Source organism: Theropithecus gelada, chromosome 1 (genome assembly GCF_003255815.1).
Source record: "Theropithecus gelada isolate Dixy chromosome 1, Tgel_1.0, whole genome shotgun sequence".
Classification (NCBI taxonomy): Eukaryota; Metazoa; Chordata; class Mammalia; order Primates; family Cercopithecidae; genus Theropithecus; species Theropithecus gelada.
The window spans coordinates 149,427,677-149,449,487 of record NC_037668.1 but is presented as its reverse complement, the minus strand read 5'-3'; the positions used below and the strand labels follow the sequence as shown (position 1 = coordinate 149,449,487).

The following is a 21,811-nucleotide window of genomic DNA, read 5'->3' as shown; positions in this document are numbered from 1 at the left end:
ATATAGTAGTCCCCTGTTATCCACAGGAGATACATTCCAAGATCTCCTGTGGATTCCTAAAACCACAAATAGTACTAAACCATATATATACACACACACATACATATATATACACACACTACTCTTTTTCCTATACATACATATCTATGATAAAGTTTAATTTATGTTAGGCAGAGTAAGAGATTAACAACAGTAACTAAAAATAAAAATAGAACAATTCTAACAATATACCACAATAATAGTTATATGAATATGGTCTTTCTCTCTCTCTCTCAAAACATCTTATTGTACTGTAGACTCACCTATTTTTGGAGCATTGCTGACCATGGGTAACAAACTGCAGAAAACAAAACCATGGGTAAGGGGAAACTACTGCATTAAGAATATTAAGAGCCTTATAAAAACAATTGCCTGTCATCTTCTCTTCTGTTTTCTCATCCTGTCTCTATATCTTATGTTTCTTCATTTATTCCTCTCAGAGATAACTGAACCATCTTACCACTTGTCACACTGATCCCTTGATGTAGTATGGGATTATAAATTATAATATTAAAGATGGAAATGAATAAGGGTAGAAATGAAATCCCCGGGCTCATTAAAATATTTGGTTGTCTAAAACTCTAAACTTAAACTATGTTAATATCTATAGGTGATAGAAATCATTGTCACATGTAAAAGTAATCATCCTCTAGTTTCCAGTGGAAGGATTTCTCTAAAGAGACGTTTAAGGACTATATCCCCACTCATGGCATCCCAAATGAGGAACAACTCATCTGACTGTGAATCTAGGGAGCCAGGGGGTAGGGAGCAAATTATATTCAGATCAACCCATTGCTTTTTCTCTCTTCTAATTTGTCTTCCTGCGGGAAAAAGGATATAGTCTCTAATCTGACTTTCATCAGTAATGAAGATCATTTTTATTTTTAAATTTGATCTGCCTACTATGTCTAATGCTCCTTTGATTCCAAACTCAAATAGGAACAACACCAAAAAACAGTATGAGTTACTATCCACTCCCTAAACCTGCAACAGTAACACAAGAGTGCTATTTCCTCCAATAACTGTTCACTCCCATCCCATGACACGTAAGATACCTATGTGCAACCCAGAAGGGGGCTACAATAGAGATACTGTTAGGGATGATTATGTATGATCAGCCAAAGTGCTAGCTTGACCTCTACCTTAAATAAAACGTAAAGATATACCTTGTTTTGTAAAGTTAATTATTCACAATCTTTAAAATTATTCACCATTGTTTGCATGCTATTACTAATAACAAATAATTTGAAAGCTTTAAAGATGGTACACCAGTATGTCATGATCCTAGGAAGAAAAGTATGTCTTAGAGAATCCCATAGCACATTAGGCCAGCCAGAAAAAGTTTCCATTCTAAAAAAGAATTCTATAAATGTCTCAAACAAACTGTCAAACTTGCTTGGAAGACAACACCATTAATTTTCTTTGAAAAGTTCAATGATTCTCCACCTATAATTCCTAATGCCTTGATTTAACCCAAAGATTTGTGTTCATCCAGCTGAATATAAGTAGTGTTTCCTTTACATGTTACACATGCTAGCCATGCACTACAAATAGAGTAATAAACATGAGGCTATTATTAGAATGATACAAAGTTCTGACAGTGTTAACCAATTGTTCTTACTGTTCAAATGCCATCATGCAGATAATTTTCACATCATTAATTACAGTGATTGTCAAGAAATGCCAGAAGTGGCATTTTTTAATGAAAAATATGGTTTTAGGAAATAATACCTTGTTTAATAGGATTATATAAATGTCTGATTAGTGAATGAATACACATTTATCATGTAAGAAACTGTTATTTGGATTCCATATTAGTGCAATCGTCAAAACAGCCAGTGTTGTAATAACATGTGATGTTCTATAAAATAGATCACAATATGTTACTATGGAAATCATGCCTCTGGCTTGAATAATATCATTGATAGTTTTAAGTTTAATTTTGCTATTGCATTAAGCTGTATGGAAAATAGGGTGACCCTAATTCACAACTTCAGAAATAACTCAACCAGTAGTACTGTCATTTCAAAATCATTTTCAATATTTTTATAACTCCTCTCTTTCTCTGTCACAAAAGTTTAAGTTTCAGGACACCTGGATCATGCTGATATTTGGAAGAAAATAAACATTCTAGTAGCAGGTTTTTAGGATACTTTGCCAACATGGCAGATGTAGACAGATGTTCATTTCCCTTTGCAATCTGCATCATGAAGTTCAGAGTTTCCATTAACTTTAAAGAAGACTTGGAATACTGAAGAGAAATGTAGGGCCAAGAGAAAGGGATGGACATAAGAAGCTAAATTCCAGTCATATGAATTAGGTGCAAAATGAAACCCAGTATAATGCATACAAAATAAAACTCTGTGCGATGCTGGAGTTTTAAAGTCAATTAAAATGTTAAAACAAGGCATCTTCCTAACCATTTTAAGGAAGGTTACGGAATTTCACTGTTTCGACATAGCTTTATACAGTTCTCTAACTAATTAAGCATGGTTAAAGTCGAATTTGGAAAACTGTATTAAATGAAGAGAACAAAATAGAAACTTGAATTGGAATTGCTGTTCCGAGGCTTCTTAAACTAGTGTGTAGCTAAACATGGCTAGAAGCAAAAATCAGACAAGACAGAGCTGGAATAATGTAAAAATTTCTGTTTTTTCATTCTGTCTTTAGGGAAACTGTATCTAAAACATCTGAGTAAATGTTTTTTTAAGTCAATGAATTCTAATAATTTGATTTCTATAAGCTTCTTTAAAATCTTCATAAAAGTTACAAAGGCAAAGATAGGCTTGATGGCTTGTTTATATCCTTCCTCTTTCAAATGTTTATGTTGCTGTGTTCTATCTCTGTGGAAATAGCAATGTGTGTATTAAATTACACTATTTGCTTGAGTGTCAGTACTCCACTTCCAGATTTAATAGTTCTTTAACCTGAGAATTAAAAAACTTGAATTCATTATAATAGAAATAGCTGATAAATTTTCTATAATATTTAAAATTAGAGAAAACTAGATCTATTTATTATGTCTTCCAGTATTTGTAAATTAAAATGGTATAATTCTCAGATTATTTTAATAACTTTTAATTACTTTAAAACAGTGGTCCCCAACTTTTTTGGCACGAGGGACCGGTTTCATGGAAAACAGTTTTTCCATGGACCAAGGATGGGGTGGTGAGGAGGGATGATTTTGGCATGATTCAAGTGCATTATATTTATTATTAGATTCTCATGAGGGCGCAACCTAGATCCCTCGCATGCACAGTTCACAATAGGATTCGTGCTCCTATGAGAATCTAATGCCGCCGCTGAACTGACAGGGGCTCAGGGGGTAATGTTGCCGGCCTGCTGCTCACCTCCTGCTATGTGGCCCTGTTCCTAACAGGTCATGGACCAGTACCTGTCCACAGCCTGGGGACTGGGGACCCCTGCCTTAAACAATATGTCATGAACATTTTCCATTTATTGATATGTGAACTAAGATATCAGTTTATTGCTATCACAGCCTATAATTTATTTAACAATGTACCAGGATTCTGTTATGCCATATACTATAACTTACTGAAACACTGGTGAACATCTGAATCATTTTCAATATTTTGATATTACAAATAGTATAGGTATAGAAATCTTGTGTGTCCACTCATGACTATTCACTTGAGATAAACTTCCTAAAGTAGGTTTGCTAAGTCAAATGTTATGTTAAAAGGAAAAATTTTCCATAGATTTTAACAAATTATTGTACATGAAAAGTTGTACTAATGAACTCACACAGACACTTCAGCAGTTTATAAAAGTTCCAGCTTCCCCACATTCCCATCAATTCTTGATGGGGTCATTTTTTTTTCATCTTTGAGAATTTGATAAGCATTAGTATTTATCAGATATTAACTGTCTCATTTTTATTGTATTTCTTTGATTCCTAGTGAAATTTGTAATTCTCTCTCTGTTTGAAACACTCTGTGCCAGACAAAGGAAACCACAACAGCGTTTATCCTCAATGTCAAAGAACTTAACTAATGTGTCATTTCTCTGAATACTTATTTCTATCACCAAACCCTTAAACTCACTGTATGGGTATTGATCCTCTGTTGCGTAGATTTCAAAACCATCCCTGAGTAAACTGTAAGTAAGCCAGTGAGCATTTGGAGAATCAGGTGGACTCCAGGAGAGACTGATAGCAGAAGAACTTTGAACTTGTCCTCTGGGCGGAGGTTGCTGGAATGGAGCTAAATTACAATGAAGAGAGCATTTATTAGCAAAGCAATCAATAAACAGAAAAGCAAACTGAAGTAAGATATCCAGCAAAGAGGTCTTTCTCATTCAGGATTACTTTATCAAGAAGACATGTGGTTTACCAAGACATTAATAAACAAAGGGTTCATGAGTTCTCTAAAACAAAGCTTTTTATCCAAAAGCATAAAAAAACTTTTTAGGTCAAAGCATCTGGCATAAATATAGATGGGGGTAAAAAACCACAATAGTTTACATTAAGCATTTCTTTCTTTGCCCTTTTTTTTTTTTTTTTTTTTTGAGAAACCATCCAAGGATGCATAACATTTATTTTTTTTACACAGTTAATTTAAAGTTGACATAAGTTCCACTGAAACTTGAAATTTAAGTAGCATAATCTTTGGATTTTTGAGAGGAAGCTTTCCATTCCATTAAGTACAATGCTTTATCTTGCTTCAGAGAGCACAGTGTAAAAGAAAGAAAAATATTTGGTGATATAAATAGCTATGGATGTTAAATAATCTAAATATTATCAAGAAACAATTTGAATATACTATATGAGTGTACCATCACCTGTTAGAGGTGTTTTTAAGATGTGATATGATTGCTTATCAGGCACATAAAAAATAAGAACATTCATCTAACTACTTAAGTGACATTTTCCATAATATAAATATATACCATGAAAACACTGTATTCTGTCACTGTAAATTTTCCTTAGTCTCCCTGCCTTTGAGAGTGAGTTTTCTTCTTTTCTTCCCCAGAATACACAAACGTAAAGGAGAAAAACAACAGCTAAATATTTTTAAGGACAATCAACCACCAGTTTATGTACTACTTTCTAGTTTAAACAAGATGCACAATCCCCCATCCATTTAAAGAAGCAGAACTTACTCAAACATTCTTGTTAAATAAGATGTCAAGGGTACAGGTTGGTGTGTTACCTTACTTTTAAACCATTAATATTTTTGAAGAAATATGTAAATATAATGTACAGAAAAGAATCCATTAAATAATTAATATTTTTATATGAAATATCTACAGTCATTAGAAGCCTCACTAAAAGAAAGCACACTCAAAAAAAGTAACTTGGAGAGATCTTTCAAAAGGGTGGGAAGTACTTTCAAAAGGGTGGGCAAAAGAGATGGTGCAGTACTCTCAGGTATAGAAACTGCAGAGCGCTATGGCTATTTATTTCAGGGTTTCTCAAGGCAACCCTGAACCCTGGGTCTAATGATTCACTGGGAAGACTCAAGGACTCATCATATAGTCCTACTCATGGCTAAAATTTATTACAATGAAAGGTTACGGAATTCATCAACAAAGGGAAAAGGCATATCAATGAAGTCCAGGGGAAACCAAGCACAAGCCTCTAAGAATTCTCTTCCAGTAGAGATAGAACAGGCCTAATTCCCCCAGCAATGCATTATGAAAATGTGTGTAATGTGTTGCCAGTCAGGGAAGCTCCTTAGAAACTCAGTGCACAGGGTTTGTATTGGGGGCTGTTCATATGAGCAGCCTCTGTCTGGCATTTACCCAAATTTAAGACCCCCACAAGGAAAGCAGGTGTTAAGCCTAAACCGTACTTTGTACAAATGTTTAAGTGCAGTGGTCCTCTCTTATCAGTTCTGGGGATAATGTGGATCCAGATGCCAGCCAAAGGCCAGCTTTGTAAGCAGGTCTTTCTAAAAATAAGCAGTCAGGCTTGCTATGTTAACTCTTCTCTGCACATTGTCTCTAGCTTAAATGGGGACAGAACTCAGGGACAGAAAGGACTGTATGAAGAGCATCACCTGACAGGAGCTATGACCACTCATGGAGGGATGCAGTTAGCTTGAGGCTGCTTCTACGTGGACACAGGGAGTGGGGAATTAAATATTCGACTTCCTTTTCCACCTGCCCTCCAGATGTTTGGTGGGTCCCTCCTAGCAGCTGAAATCAACTAACTAAAAGTCAGAGGGCAAAGGAGGCTACTGATGCAAACCACATACAATCTTGGAGGACAGAGCAAAGTGGAAAAGTAGAGAACAGTAAAATGAAGTTATTCTGCAAACTAGGCAAAGACTTCCACCTCAGAGCTATTGCTAATTCACCAGGACCCATGAGTGATGAACTCTGTTTAATAGATATAATATATGAACTCTGTCTAAAAGATATAATATAATCAAATTGTTACGGATTTCAAGAGCACTTTGATCTTTACACACCACACACACACACACACACACACACGTTTTTGTCCATAGTTCCGGGCTCATAACTTCCACAGCCCTTGTTAGTTCCTTGGTGACTAACACAATAAGCATGTCTTTTGTTGAAGTATTGGTGTTTTGTCCAGGGGTCCTGAAGCAGCTTCAGAACAATTTAAAAGCAATACAGGTGAAGGACAGTCTTCTGTTACAATACTGGGGAGCTTTAGGCTTCAGAAGTAGGCCTCAGAAAATAGGGTCTATCTCTGTTCTGTTCTGCTTCTATCTGTTCCGTTTTCTCCCCAAGGCAGGTCACAGAAACTAAAAATATACTCGAATCTTCCTCCACCTTTCTGTCTTAGAGCTGGCCATAAGGAAATTCTCTGACCTACCTCGTCTGATTGTGGGTTATGAGATCCTCATTTTAGAAGGGGTCCTGTCCCATACCCTGGAGGAATGAATGCTGCAGAGAGAGGCCAAGAAGACTCTGAATAGGCAGCTTTGCTGGGTTTCCCCACTCAGTCGATTAGTATGAAATCATACTCCCTTTTTCTTTAAATCACATTTCTACATAGCTGTCCATGTGTTGAAGGCCAAAAGAATGAGGGTCATGATCAACTCAGTATACCACTGGAGGCTACATGAGTAAACAGCAAGTTCTCATGAAAGCAGGATGTTGGCAAACTGACAAACTGTATCTCCACCCAGAAGGAATGCCGAGGGCGGTCACAACACAGGCACAAGTGTTTCTTGTGATTAGGCAAATCTGAAGCCTGTTAGTAATAATATGAACCTGTGATCAATCAAGCAGCTGACCAAACATTACCTCCTCCTCCCTGCTCTTTCTACCCAATAAATACAAAGGGCTGTGGAAGCTCAGGCAGCTGCCCTTGCTCACGAGAAGCAGGGATTCCCTTCTTCCCATGTTACCCTTCCTTTGAAATACTTTCGTTTATAGTTTTCATTTCTGTATTCATCCCCCTTCATTCAGTCTTGTAATGATGGTCTCAAGTAGTAACAGTAGTAACTGTCGTAGTGATGGTCTCAAATGGTAATTGTGGTAGTCTGCCACATCCATGCTTCAGTCATGCTTATCCAATGAAGTTGCTATAAAGGGTCGAGGCAGGCAGATCATGAGGTCAGAAGATGGAGACCATCCTGGCCAACAAGGTGAAACCCCAACTGTACTAAAAATACAAAAATTAGCCAGGCATCATGGCATGCACCTGTAATCCCAGCTACTCAGGAGGCTGAGGCAGGAGAATTGCTTGAACCTGGGAGTCAGATGTTGTAGTGACCCAAGATCGCCACTACACTCCAGCCTGGCAACAGAGAGAGACTCTGTCTCAAAAAAAAAAAAAAAAAAAAAAAAGGGTCCAAGAGGCCATGGTTGTGGGGCAGGGGGACGGTGGAGGTACAGGGAGAGCTCCAGGTAGTTAAATGCGTGCAAGTTCCTGGAAGGTGGGACACCTAGGGAGAACATGGAAGCTCTGCTCCCCTTTCCACGTGTCTTGTCCTATGCATTGCTTCATCTGTATCCTTTGTAATATCCTGTATCATAAATCAGTAAAAATAAGTGTTTCCTGAGCTCTGTGAGCTGATCTGCCAAACTAATTGAACCCAAGGAGGGAGTCACAGCCACCCCAATCTGTAGCCAGAGGGTTACAAGCACAGGCAAAATAACCTGGAGCTTGTGAGTGGTGTTAGAAGTTGTGGGCAGCCTTGGTTACTGAGCCCTCACCTGTGGAATCTGCCACTACTTCCAGGTATATAGTGCAAGAGTTGAACTGGGTTGCAGGATATTAATGCTGCAGAATTGCTTGTTCACCAAAGTAGTCTATGTTGATAGTGGTGTGAGAACAGAGCGGGGGAAAAGTTGTTTTATTCTGCACAGCACTGAATGTAAAATATATAAAATTCCATGTATTATGAATAGGCTTCCTAAAGACAAAGTCTGATCCTAAGGCAGACAATATTTATATCATATGTTTTAAAATATTCAAACTAGATATATGCTCATTGCTCTCCTTTTGTCTTTTTCTTCTTTGGAATTTGCATTGTTCTATTAACATTCCAACAGTCTATATGCCTATTTAGACATAGGAAAAGAGTAGCAACAATCTCATAATGACACATGAGAAAAGAATTATTTCCGAATAGCACCTTACATTTTTGAATTCATGGATTTTGCATATTTGATATGGTCACGTTGATCGGTTGAACACTGACAATGCATTTGACCCTTTCAGTGGATTTTAATTTAGGGTTTGAAATCCTGTTGTTCTTGGTGGAGCCACAAATATCATAAACTGCCTCATTTATGGCACTCTCAAACAACCTTGCAATTCATGGCAATTTAACATTTTTTAGTGAATATTAGTGATTTCATCTAAAACTCTGCATGCTATCAGGAACACAACAGATTTCAGAGTTAGAGCAATCAAAACTGACCTTCAGATGATTTTCTAAGCCAGCAAAATGCTTTGGGGATGAATGAAAATGAAAGAGAGATAGATGTTTCACTCCCATGTCAAAGGGTGTAGAAAATGATTTGCATTACATGAAAATTTCCTTGGCAACAAAAGTTCTTCACACACATAGGCTCTTTCCAAACATTTAAGCTGATTACTTGCTATGACCATGTCAACCACAATCTTGTCTGACTCCACAGCATAAATAAATAGTACCTCTTTGGTATTTAAATTGAAATTTTCTTAAACCAGAAGGTTTAGATGACTTACCAACACTTTTGAGAATAATATTATTACATCTTGGGCATGAGAAAACTTGACCCTTTATGTGCTTGAAGTAGAATTCCTAGAAAATGTTCACATATTCATTCAATCAAAATTGCCAAGAATGCTATTTGCATATGCCAGACTCCCTTTTGTGGAATGAGAGTATAATACTGTGACTAGATCCATCTCTTTGGGAACCACGAGCTTGAATCTCCAGCTTTGGAACTTTGGTAGTTGTATTATTATCGTCAAATATTGATTGGACGCTCTGAACGTTTTCTCATTTATATTAGGAGAACGATAATGTCTCCCTGTCAAGGTTATTTTGAAGATAAGGGGTGTGTGTGTATGTATGCACATATGTATGTAGGGGTGTGTGTGTGTATGTGTGCATAAAGTAGTTGCTCAATAAATATCACCTTTATTTCCTCTACCCTCCAGTAGGTTGGAAGGCATCCTTGATTCTTACATCCCAAGAATTATAAATGGCTTATTTGGCAATAAATGCACACAGATAATATATACTAATGGGAAAATTACTTCTATCTTAGTATCCTAATAGAAAAGTGATCACACATGGATCCTGCATGAAACTCATGAGACACTGGAGAGCACATGGCTAAGCATGAAAGGAACAGTGAATAGAAATAACATTGCAGAATTATACTATAGGTTTCCTGGAAACACACAGAAAACAGATAATGTACAAGTCTTCATCTCCTTGGTTAAATTTTTGATGCATTATAAGTGAAATTGCTTTCTTAATTTCTTTTTCAGATCGTTCATTGCTGGCGTATAGAAACACAACTAATTTTGTGTGTTGATTTTGTAACATAGAACATTGCTGAATTTGTTTACTAGCTCTAGTAGCTTTCTTGTGAATTCATTTGGACTTTCAACATATAGAATCATATCATCTACAAGTAAAGAACATCAACTTTCTAATTTGGGAGACTTTTGCTTACTTTTTCTTGATTACCTGCTCTGGCTAATATGTGGACATTTTTGTATTATGTCCGATCTTAGATCTCAGTCTTTCATTTTTGAATATGATGTTAGCTATAGGGTCAACTGCATTTTTGCAGAGATGCTTGGGTAATTCAATGGGGAAAGGATAGCAATTTCAACAAATGTTAATGGAACATTTGGATATCTATGTGTCAAAAAATAAAAATGAAATAAAAAGCTTAGATGCTTAACTCATACCATGTATAAAACTAATTCAAATTATTTCATGGATCTAAATGTAAAAGTTTAAGTATAAAACTTTAAAATAATAAAGGAGAATTTTTTTTTTTTTTACATTGAGTCAGCCCAAAATTTCTGAGATAGGATACAAAAACATGACCCATAAAGGAAAATCTTAGTAAACTGACTTCATGAAAGGTAAAAGCTTTTGCTCTTTAAAGTATACCATTAAGAAAATGAAAACCAAATCCACAGAATGGGATGACTATTTGCAAGTTTTATCCCAAATTAATAAGGAATTCTTTAACTCAGTAAGAGGACTAACAACTCAACTAAAATACAGGCACAATATTTGAAAGATACTTTGCCAAAAATCACATGAATGACAATACACATGAAAAGATGTTCAACATTAGTCACCAGGAAAAATGCAAACTAAAACCACAACAAGATACTACTACACACTCACTGAATGGCTATAATGAAATAGAGTCAATGCCAAATGTTGCTGAGGCCGTAGAGTAACTGGACCTCTTACAAATTGCTAATGTAAATGTAAAATGATACAGCCGTGTTGGAAAATAATTTGGCAGTTCCTTAAAACATTAAAATATATTCAGTATACACACCAGCCTTTTTATTCTCAGGATGTAAAGAGATATAAAGACGAATGTCCACACAGACACTTGTAACCATATGTTCATGGATGCATTATTCATAATAGAACAATACTGAAAACAATCTATGCATCAGCTGATCAATGGATAAACAAAATATAGTATATCCAGAAAATACTACTCAGTAATTAAAAGAATCTACTGAGACATGCAACCATGTGATTGAACCTCAAAAACATTTTGTTAAGAGAAAGAAGGTAGATACAAAAGCCTATACATTGTAAAAAGGCTAAATGTTGTATACCTTCATTTATATAAAACTTCTGGGAAAGACAAAATTATCTCATCAAAGACCCTACAACTAGTTTTTTGGGGCTAGAGGTAGGAGTCGTGATTGCCTGGAAATGGGCACAAAAGAACTTTTTTGAAATGACATAAGTGTTCTACAGTTGGATTATAATAATGCTTGCACAAGTATAAATTTACTAAAATCCATCAAACCATATACTTAAAGTGGTTAAATGTATAATATGTAAATTATACTTTAATAAAGCTGTTAATAAAAGGAGAGCTAGAAGAGACTCTCTGGTAAGGAGAGAGAAAGAAAAATGTGGATATAAAGATGAATAAATAAAAATGAGAATAGTGTCAAGAAGACAAACACTATTAAACAATAAGTGGCTAACTGTATACTTGTGTGTGTGTATGTGTATAATTTTAGTTAAGTTCATAGAAGGTTGAACTAACTGTAATATCATTCACTAAGAAAGAATACAGAAAATAGGAATATTTAATTTATGTTAATTCCTGTTTTGCTTCCTCTCAAGAAGCATGGCTATCATTTTGAAAGCATGAAACCAATATTTAGAGGAAAGAAGTGAATCACTCAGTAGGGAAATTGAATATAAGAAAAGGTCTAACTACTTTATTTTAATTCAATCCTCTTGCATTTTGGAAATTAAATCCTAGGATTCCTACCTTGATAGCCCACCAAAAAAACACAAAAAAACAAAAAACAAATCACAGATGATATTACTAAACTATTGCTAGTGGCCCCTAGAAGATATAATGAGGGTTATAATCCTGCAGTTCCCAAACTGTGTAGTGAGGTACCATGAGAAATTTTAATTTTAAATGAAAGCACTTCTTGACATCTGTGGGATACAGAGAAAAATACTAGCCAGAGGTAGTTCACTGTGTCAACAATAGATAGCACTACATTCCTTTCAATCTCATCATATCTTTGTGAAGCCAGTTGTTCTGGCTGCTTCTGCTAGGATCCAACACAAGGACCATGTGATTATCAAGCTGGAACAGGAGAGAAGGCTGGCACCCTTCATCCTCATGCCAACATTTACATTTTTCTGCTCCCCTCCTATTATCAGTGTCCGTCACTCTAGCTATGTTTTGACCCCCTTTGAAGACAGGCATGTTGTCTCATTTGTTTCTAATAAATTGCCTCTGCTGATGCTGAGCTTCTAACTTTACACAGTGTTTTTGAAACTTTTGTTAAAAACCTAGGAGCGAAACCAACGCCTGGCTCGGAGCAGCAGCCTCTGAGGTGTCCCTGGCCAGTGTCCTTCCACCTGTCCACAACTATGGGGAACATCTTCGCCAACCTCTTCAAGGGCCTTCTTGGCAAAAAAAGAAATGCGCATCCTCATGGTGGGCCTGGATGCTGCGGGGAAGACCACGATCCTGTACAAGATTAAGCTGGGTGAGATCGTGACCACCATTCCCACCATAGGCTTCAACGTGGAAACCGTGGAGTACAAGAACATCAGCTTCACTGTGTGGGATGTGGGTGGCCAGGACAAGATCCGGCCCCTGTGGCGCCACTACTTCCCGAACACACAAGGCCTGATCTTCGTGGTGGACAGCAATGACAGAGAGCGCGTGAACGAGGCCCGTGAGGAGCTCATGAGAATGCTGGCCGAGGACGAGCTCCGGGATGCTGTCGTCCTGGTGTTCGCCAACAAGCAGAACCTCCCCAAAGCCATGAATGCAGCTGAGATCACAGACAAGCTGGGGCTGCACTCCCTACGCCACCGGAACTGGTACATTCCGGCCACCTGCGCCACCAGCGGTGATGGGCTCTATGAAGGACTGCACTGGCTGTCCAATCAGCTCCGGAACCAGAATGCGACCCCACTCCCTCTCACTCCTTTTGCCCTCTGCTTTACTCTCATGTGGTAAACGTGCGGCTCGTGGTGTGAGTGCCAGAAGCTGCCTCTGTGGTTTGGTCACCGTGTGCATCGCACCGTGCTGTAAATGTGGCAGACGCAGCCTGCAGCCAGGCTTTTTATTTAATGTAAATAGTTCTTGTTTCCAATGAGGCAGTTTCTGGTACTCCTATGCAATATCACTCAGCTTTTTTTATTTTAAAAAGAAAAATCAACTCACTATTCAGTACAGAGAGGGGATGTAGGCCCATGGGTACCTGGCCTCCAGGAGTCGCTGTGTTGGGAGAGCCGGGCATGCTCTTGGCTTTAGAGCTGTGTTGAAATCCATTTTGGTGGTTGGTTTTTAACCCAAACTCAGTGCATTTTTAAAAATAATTAAGAATCCAAGTCAAGAACACTTGAACACACAGAAGGGAGACCCCACCTAGCATAGATTTGCAGTTATGGCCTGGATGCCGGTCACCAGCCCAGCTGTCCCCCTCAGGAACATGTGGTGGCGCAGCAGACTGCGATCAATTCTGCATGGTCATAGTAGAGATCCCCGCAACTCGCTTGTCCTTGGGTCACCCTGCATTCCATAGCCATGTGCTTGTCCCTGTGCTCCCACAGTTCCCAGGGGACAGGCTGGGAGCCCACAGCCACCCCACTCTCCCGCAGGCTGCCCCACCACCTTCAGGCAGCCTATGGGAGGCAGGGCCCCATCTGTCCCTCGGTCACCTTGTGGCCAGAGTGGGTCCATCGTCCCCAACCCTCGTGCTCGCTCAGACACTTTGGCAGGATGTCTGGGGCCTCACCAGCAGGAGCGGTGCAAGCCAGGCAGGCGGTCCACCTAGACCCACAGCCCCTTGGGAGCACCCCACCTCTGTATGTGATGTAGCTTTCTCTCCCTCAGCCTGCAAGGGTCTGATTTGCCATCGAAAAAGACAACCTCTACTTCTTTCTTTTGTATTTTGATAAACACTGAAGAAGCTGGAGCTGTTAAATTTATCTTGGGGAAACCTCAGAACTGGTCTATTTGGTGTCATGGAACCTCTTACTGCTTTCAATACACGATTAGTAATCAACTGTTTTGTATACTTGTTTTCAGTTTTCATTTCGACAAACAAGCACTGTAATTATAGCTATTAGAATAAAATCTCTTAACTATTAAAAAATAAAAAAATAAAAAATAATAAAAACCTAAAACAGATGCAGAAACAACCACAAGCATTTGAAAGACTATGCTCAGTATGATGTATCATGATTTTAAAGAGATCAAAAACCAAAAGGAATATGTCCAGCGAAGAATCATTAGGAATTTGAAAGTTTTTAAAAATTCTGACAAATCAGAAACACTTGGAAAAAATGTCCAGTTAATAAAATATAAAAGTAAATGTCTACCACTACTAAGAATTGTAGGCTAGCTTTCCAGTGACATGACTATCCAGTTTTGCCTGAGAGATAATTCCCAGACTGTGTCTCAAATGCAAGAAAGAATAGGTAGCAAAAAGTAAAGCAGGTGCCAACATTTTCACAAAATTAGTGGCAGAATCAGTCAGAAATCACTAAGATTAGATATCATAATTTCATTATAAATGATGATCTACAACTCATATCCAAAAGGAATATGCTAGAATTTTTGTTGCATACAAAGCAATCAATTGTATTGCTAATCAATATATGACACATCATAATTAAGTGGCCAATGAAGTCCAGATTTGTGTTTAGACTGTATTTATACATGAAAGGAATTATGATAGTTCCTTCCCAAAAGAAGCATAAATACCTAGTTTTACTTATTCTGAAATCCAGAGGGACTGATGAAATGTGGGATGCTGAAGAGAAGCTACACAGGTACAAAATATCAATACATCTTCTTAATCACTAGCTACGTCCTGCTTTCCATTACCTCAAAATCTAGTACAGTTGTTTTGGAGTCCAATATTCCATTACTTATCTCTCTCCCTCTCCCCTTAAATGTAGATAGCAGAGTTCCAGACATGCTGGTTTGTGATGATCTGTCATGACTTGTGGCGTTTCCTATCATTGTGACTCATGACAGTCTCAGGACACCCCAAGGAGAATATGCATAACACAATATGTTGTAGAGGGCTCCTACCACATGTTCCCAGCAGGCGTTTCTTAGGAATTCTGGAAAAGGTAAGGATGTATGATCTTGAAGTAAATACAGGAAAACGGTCAATATGTTATGAAATTGTAGAACTGCAGGTGACCTTGTGAGGTCAATGCAAGGAACTGAAAAGTGATGTTGAGAAGTCAAAAGATACTTACATGTAATCTTTGGCTTTAAGGAATTAAAGATATAAATGTGAGAGATATTTAAATGAGTGTAACTTAAAGTAGAAAGAAATATCAATTATAGGGTGAATAATATGCTGTGGTGGATGATACTAATTATTGTAATATCAATAAACAGCTAATGATATAATAGTGCCCATAAACTTTGGGGGATGGAAGAATATCAAACTTATAATAAACAAGAATATACCCTTTATTTCTTAAAAACAAACAAACAACAAACAAACAAACAAACAAACTTACATGGAAATGTCTTTGTGTGGGTGACCAACTATTTTGGTTTAACCAGTACTGTCCTGATTTTACCACTGAAAGTCCTGTGTCCTGGGAAAACCCTTGGTCTGGGAAAACCTAGGACTTTAATCACCTCATTGTTGATTTCATTCCAAAAAACCATTGTAAATTTGCCACTGTGAACACAATTGTATTATCATTTCCAATTGTCTAACCAAGGAAAAGCACACGTATTTCACTGAATGTATTTTTTTTTCCATTTCTTACCTACATTCTTCACATTGTACTAAGTCTTTCTGATGAGTTCTAAATGGAGAAATAAAACAATGAGATGCAGTCCCCTGTAAGATGCTGCTTCACAAACCAGCACTGAGCCAGAGTTCACTTACTTTTGCTGCAACCCAATAGATTGTTGACATCCAAGTGGCTTGCACTGGGAACACACGCATCACACTTTGAGCCAGTGACAAATTGTTTACAGAAACACTGGCCTGTGACCAAGTGGCAGGTTTCATTCAAGGCTCCTGAGAGATGACAATTACAAGGCTGACATCTGAAAACAAGACAAATAAACCATCAAAGAGAATAGTGTTTTGATTAATAATTCATAGTATAAGTTACACCTACCAATAGCATTGTAGAGTAAGATGGTTTATTTTAGCCAACAAATTGAAAAGAATCTTGAGCTAAACAAATATAGAATCAACATAAAATAAAGGAAAATAGAAAAGATGTTTATAAAACTACTGCTCCTGGTAAAACCTGTATAAAGCTTTCTCTTTATAAACTAACTAATAGCAAAAAATATATTATATTGTTTTTTAAAATCCCACAGTATATCTTATAGTTTGAATCCAGTTGTTCAATTAGGAATACTGTAAATTTTGCTTTTACAAAAGCAGTTCTCCTGTCAGCTAAAAATTTAGATTAGGTACCCATAAAATTATCTTTTCAAGTGACTATCCAATTGCAAAATAGAAAACCAGGGGTAAATCATTGCTCTCCCTAAAAATCTTAAAATTCTATAGTTAGTTCTATGAAGACTAAATTTCACTAAGAAAGTTGCTTGAGGAAGACAGGTTCAAATATTGTTGATGCCTTAAGATGGGTTATATTTCATCTTCTATTTTATGAACTAAACTTATCTATCCACAATGGTTGGAGAATACAATATTATTCTGATTTATGAAAAGATGCAAATGATGTGAACATAATAAGATAACTTTACTGCAGCTTAAATTTCTTGGATCCAAAGTTGCCTGTAAAAATACCAGTAGTGGCATTTTGCCATAATAGAAAATAAAATTTGTTCCCTCACAGTGAATTATTCAAACATGTAGCTTATGCCAATGGCACTGATTAGGATAAGCAACGTTAGTGCCATGAGGTATTAGAGAAGCAAAACAGCACATGTAAGAAGACCACTCACCATTAAAAAGGTACTCTCCTTCTGGTATGTTTAAAATGTCAAAAGGATTCACCTATATGTTCTAATAAAGATGCTGAATGGACGGAGTTACTTTTCCCCACTGCAATTTTTACAGTGTGATCTCTTGAGTAATCATTCAACACCCTTAAAAAGGCTGATAAAAGCTAAGACTGCCAAATAAGCTGCAAATTTGTTTTATGGACTAATATCCCCTTGGGAATAAATAAAGTACAGTTTTTCTTGAAAACCACTGTACTGTAGTTTGCCCTTTTTATGGTCATGATAAAAGGACATTTTCCCCCTTCAAACAACTGTATTAGGTCTTTTATCTATACACATTACATCAGAATTTCATTTCATATAGATGTTTTGTTTAGGTTAAGTTTTAGAGCTGAGAAAAGTATGTATTATAATTAAAATGGAATTATAGATGCAAAAATATTTGATTTGCTCTTAATTTCATTATATGCTGTTATGTAGAGTCTATTGTTTATAGGCTTTTAATATAATTTTAGTGAGCATAAACAATAAGAGAAAAGCTTCTCTCAATGTGTGTGTGTGTGTGTTTGTGTATATATGTATAACTGCACCACTCATGTGTAAGTGGCTCTTGAGTATTTCAGTTTTTATTACCATTCACTCCTGAGACAATCACACTTATTTTACATATAATACATTTAGAATAATAGCTTCCAGTGTATAACATAATTCCGTTCTTTGGTGTAGTTCTATTTTTTTCCATCCAAAGCATGCAGTGTTTTGAGCAATTAAATGTGTCTGTTCTTGATTTCATAGTCTCTTTTCCAAGCCATTGTTATAGTCAACTTATCTGACTTGTTATAATCGCTTGACTTCAGTAAGAATTTTTCCTAAATGAAGTTCACGGGAGAAGACTTTTCTGAACATTGTAGTTTGTTTTTACCCCAAAGGACACTGGGGATAATATTGTAATTAAGGATTAAGTAAAATGATTCCTTTAGATTTCTCAGCCACTCAAATATAATTTTAAACATTTCCAAGACTCTTTAGCAAATAAGCTACAAGTTTGATGTCATTTTATAAGTTATCCCTCCTCAAGAGTACCTCCTAAATGAAATACATTTCACATTTATTAAAACAAAATTATACATAATAAAGGAAAAGACATTTTAAGCTTAGAAAGAGAAACACCAAACTAAGATGAATTGCAATATTGATTTTGCCAGGATAAATGGTTTTTGTAATATTAATATAAAGAAACCTTTATTACACTGACTCTCTTGGTACAGCCAGAGCTTCTCCTGCAATCTGTTTAAAATCTTCATTTTTCATCCTTATGGGAAAACCTCACTTGCTAAATGGATTTCATAAAGAGTAATCTGTCAAGATTTATATAGATAAACAATTTGTGATGTTTATTGACCAGTTCATTATGGTAAACAAAACAGGAGTAAAGCATCGCTAATCTCTGCCAGCAGTTTGCTATGATAGTACTCTTTGGACCCTTACATAACTCAGTATTTACTGGTTACAATGGGAAAGAAGTTGGCCTCTGTCTCCTAAATCACAAATTTATATACTTTCCTTTCCTAGGAGTTTCTTCCAGTTGTGGAAACAGTGAGAGAAAGTGTTATCCTAATTATTACTGTTGAAGAAACCTAACTATTAATGAAAGGAATATGTTTCAGTAATGCACATCACTGTCAGAAAATTCATCATCTGAGGGAGAACTACTGTAGGAGGCCCAGAGATATATCCCAAGATATATAGGTCACTTTATTGACATTTCTCTTTGTACACCCCTCCTCTGTCTGGGGCCTCAGCTCATGGGTACTATCAAATTGATTTAAATATTGATTGACATAAATAACATTCATTGAGGGTCAGCTATGTTCCAGGACTGGAATAAACATCAAGGATATAGAGATTAATCATATAGAATTGCCCCCGTCCTCAAGGAGCTCACAATCTCGTATGCACGATAAAATGGAAAGAGCATTAATAAAGATGTATCCAGGCTCTAAAGGTCCAGAAATGGGGCAATTCACCTAGTCTGGTAGCAGAAGAAGGGATGGGAAGGGTAATTTTAAATAAGAGTCTTGGAGGAGATGCTTGGGCTGAATGTTAAAAGACGAGTAGAAATAAGCCAGGTAAGTCGGGGAGGGGCAAAAATAGAGGAAAAAAAGAAAAAGTAGAACAAGGTATGAAATTGCAAGCAGCTCAGTACTCTTGGATGTAAATTCAGAATGGGAAATGGTGATAGGTAAACCTGGAAAGGTGAGCAGAAGTAAGATCATGCTACCTTGGGGCAGTGGCAAGGAGCAATGGAAATTAGCAGGATAGACCTGAGAAATGTTAAGTAAAATTGGTAGAATGGGATGCCGAATTGAAAAGAGAAGGGAGGATAGGTATAGAGTTACTCCCCGTCTTCTAACTTGTTGACGGGGACGATGAGACATCATTCAACATAAAGAATGAAGGAGAAAGAGAACTCCAATTGCTAACGGATTTTAGATAAGGATTATTAATAAACAAAACAGAAAGAGACTTCAAGGCAAATTGGCAAAATTGGGCAGAGTTTTTTTTGTTTGTTTGTTTTTGTTTTTGTTTTCCATCAGTGCCTAACACAAAGACTAGCGCACAGTAAGGATTAGGTAAATATTGTCGGATACAGGAATTGATTGTGAATAAAGCACCAGGGAAGCTTTAGACTTAGGATAGGACACCAGAGATTAATCCAAACATGGTTTGTAGCTCCAATAACAGGTTAGCTCTTTTGAGCCCCTTTTTTATTGGCTTAACTCTGTCCCCCTCGCTAACCTCACTCCCAGGGAATGGACAGCTTTCTTTAAGAGCTGGTCTCTGTTCAGATTCTCTTAGACCAGTGTTCTCAGTTCACAGAATTCGGTGAGTGCTACAGTGCCCTCTAGAGGAGTCTGGTTTTCCCCGATTAACAGTGGAGTTGTGGTTTCATTGAGCTTCTTAGTTTCCCTTTAGTTACAGCCTATTAACAGCATCTTTATTCTTTTGGAGGTGGAATCAGAATTATAGGAGAGGGATTTGAGGCTTGGGCATCCATGTTGTGTGAGCTGAAAGCCATATTCACATGACTTATTGAACAAGGAAATACGAGTGCCTCATCTGAAAGGGAGAAGTTAACAGTGTGCAAACCCACCCTTTTTGGTGAATTTCCCATGCACAAATAGAGAAACTCATAAAATCTGGACCAGGGGCAGTGACTCCCTTGCATCCAGGCAATAGTGACAGCTAAGTCCAGGCAGCTTGCTTAGCAAGGTTCTGATTTGAGAACAGTATCTCTTTCTCCTTTGTTGACACTCCACATATTTATGCAAATAACTAAATAACTGTAAGATATGATAGCAGAATCAAATTTTAAAGTGCTCGCAGAAAGAAGAGAGATTTCACTTATTCTCTATGGTCTTAGAAGGCAGAAATAAGACTAGGCAAGAAAGTCAAGAGACTGCAACTTTTTGGTCAATATAAATAATATACTTCTATTTGTTGCAGAATTACAGTTGTTTGAAATAAACATGAGCTACTTCATGAGATAGTGGGCTCCTTTTAGTTCCATGTTTTGGAGCAGAAGCTGAATGGCCATTCACCAGTTATTCTGAAAAGGTGATTTATGCAGAGAAATGTATAGGGTAGAGTTTAACCAAAATTACTTTTAAGGTTCTTACCCAGTCTATAAAGTTATGATTCTATTATGCTTAGTGAGAATAAGTAATTTGCCCAAGGTGGCAGTAAATCTAGTTACAAGGTCAGCAATCTTTATCTATAAAGGATGAGATAGTAAATATTTTAGGCTTTGCAGGCCATGTGAACTCTATTGTAACTCAACTCTGCTGCTGCTGCTGTAGTAGTAAAGTAACCACAGAAAATATGTAAAGAATTAACATTGTTGTGCTCCAATAAAACTCTATTTACATAAACATGTGGCAGACCCCCAGGCTATAGATGGCTAAACTCTGGCAGAGCAGGTCATATTATGCTCACCCCAACAATATCCAGGTTCTAATCCCCCAAACTTGTGAATGTTACCTTACTTGGTAAAAGGAATTTGCAGATCTGGTTAAGGATTTTGAGATGAGGAGATTATCCTGGATTATCTAACAATGCCCAATGTAATCTAGGGTCCTTATAAAGGAAGGCAGGAGGGTAAAAGTCAGAGAGAAAACATGTAAGGACATAAGCAGAGGTCCAAGGAAACACTGCTCTGCTGGCTTTGAAAATGAAGGAAGGAGCCATGAGCTAAAGAATGTGTGCAGGGCACAGTGGCTCACACCTGTAATCCCATCACTTTGGGAGGCCGAGGTGGGAATTCAAAACAAAACCAGCCTGACCAACATGGAGAAACCATATCTCTACTAAAAATACAAAATTAGCTGGGGGTGGTGGTGCGTGCTTATAATCACAGCTACTCGGGAGGCTGAGGCAGGAGAATCATTTGAACCCAGGAGGCGGAGGCTGTGGTGAGCTGAGATCACACCATTGCACTCCAGTCTGGGTAACAAGAGCAAAACTCCATCTCAAAAAAAAAAATGAAAGAAAGAAAGAGAGAAAGAAAGAAAGAAAGAAAATAAGAAAGAAAGAAAGAAAGAAAGAAAGAAAGAAAGAAAGAAAGAAAGAAAGAAAGAAAGAAAGAAAGAAAGAAAGAGAGAAAGAAAAA

At 37.2% G+C, this 21,811-nt stretch overlaps 1 protein-coding gene and 1 pseudogene across 3 annotated transcripts in view; one reads left to right on the top strand and one right to left on the bottom strand.

Annotated features, from left to right (window-relative positions):
* The window catches only part of USH2A (usherin), a 795,153-nt gene that overhangs the window by 576,370 nt on the left and 196,972 nt on the right, over positions 1-21,811 (bottom strand). For both annotated transcript variants that reach the window (XM_025367266.1, XM_025367257.1), the window contains 2 exons: positions 16,103-16,266; positions 4,104-4,262 (listed from right to left, as the gene is read on the bottom strand). In XM_025367266.1, the coding sequence (XP_025223051.1) occupies positions 4,104-4,262; positions 16,103-16,266 (323 nt within the window). The remainder of the gene's footprint in view (positions 1-4,103; positions 4,263-16,102; positions 16,267-21,811) is intronic.
* LOC112612591 lies at positions 12,523-14,335 on the top strand (annotated as a pseudogene). Its single transcript, XR_003116876.1, has one exon. The product of XR_003116876.1 is annotated as an ADP-ribosylation factor 1 pseudogene (transcript).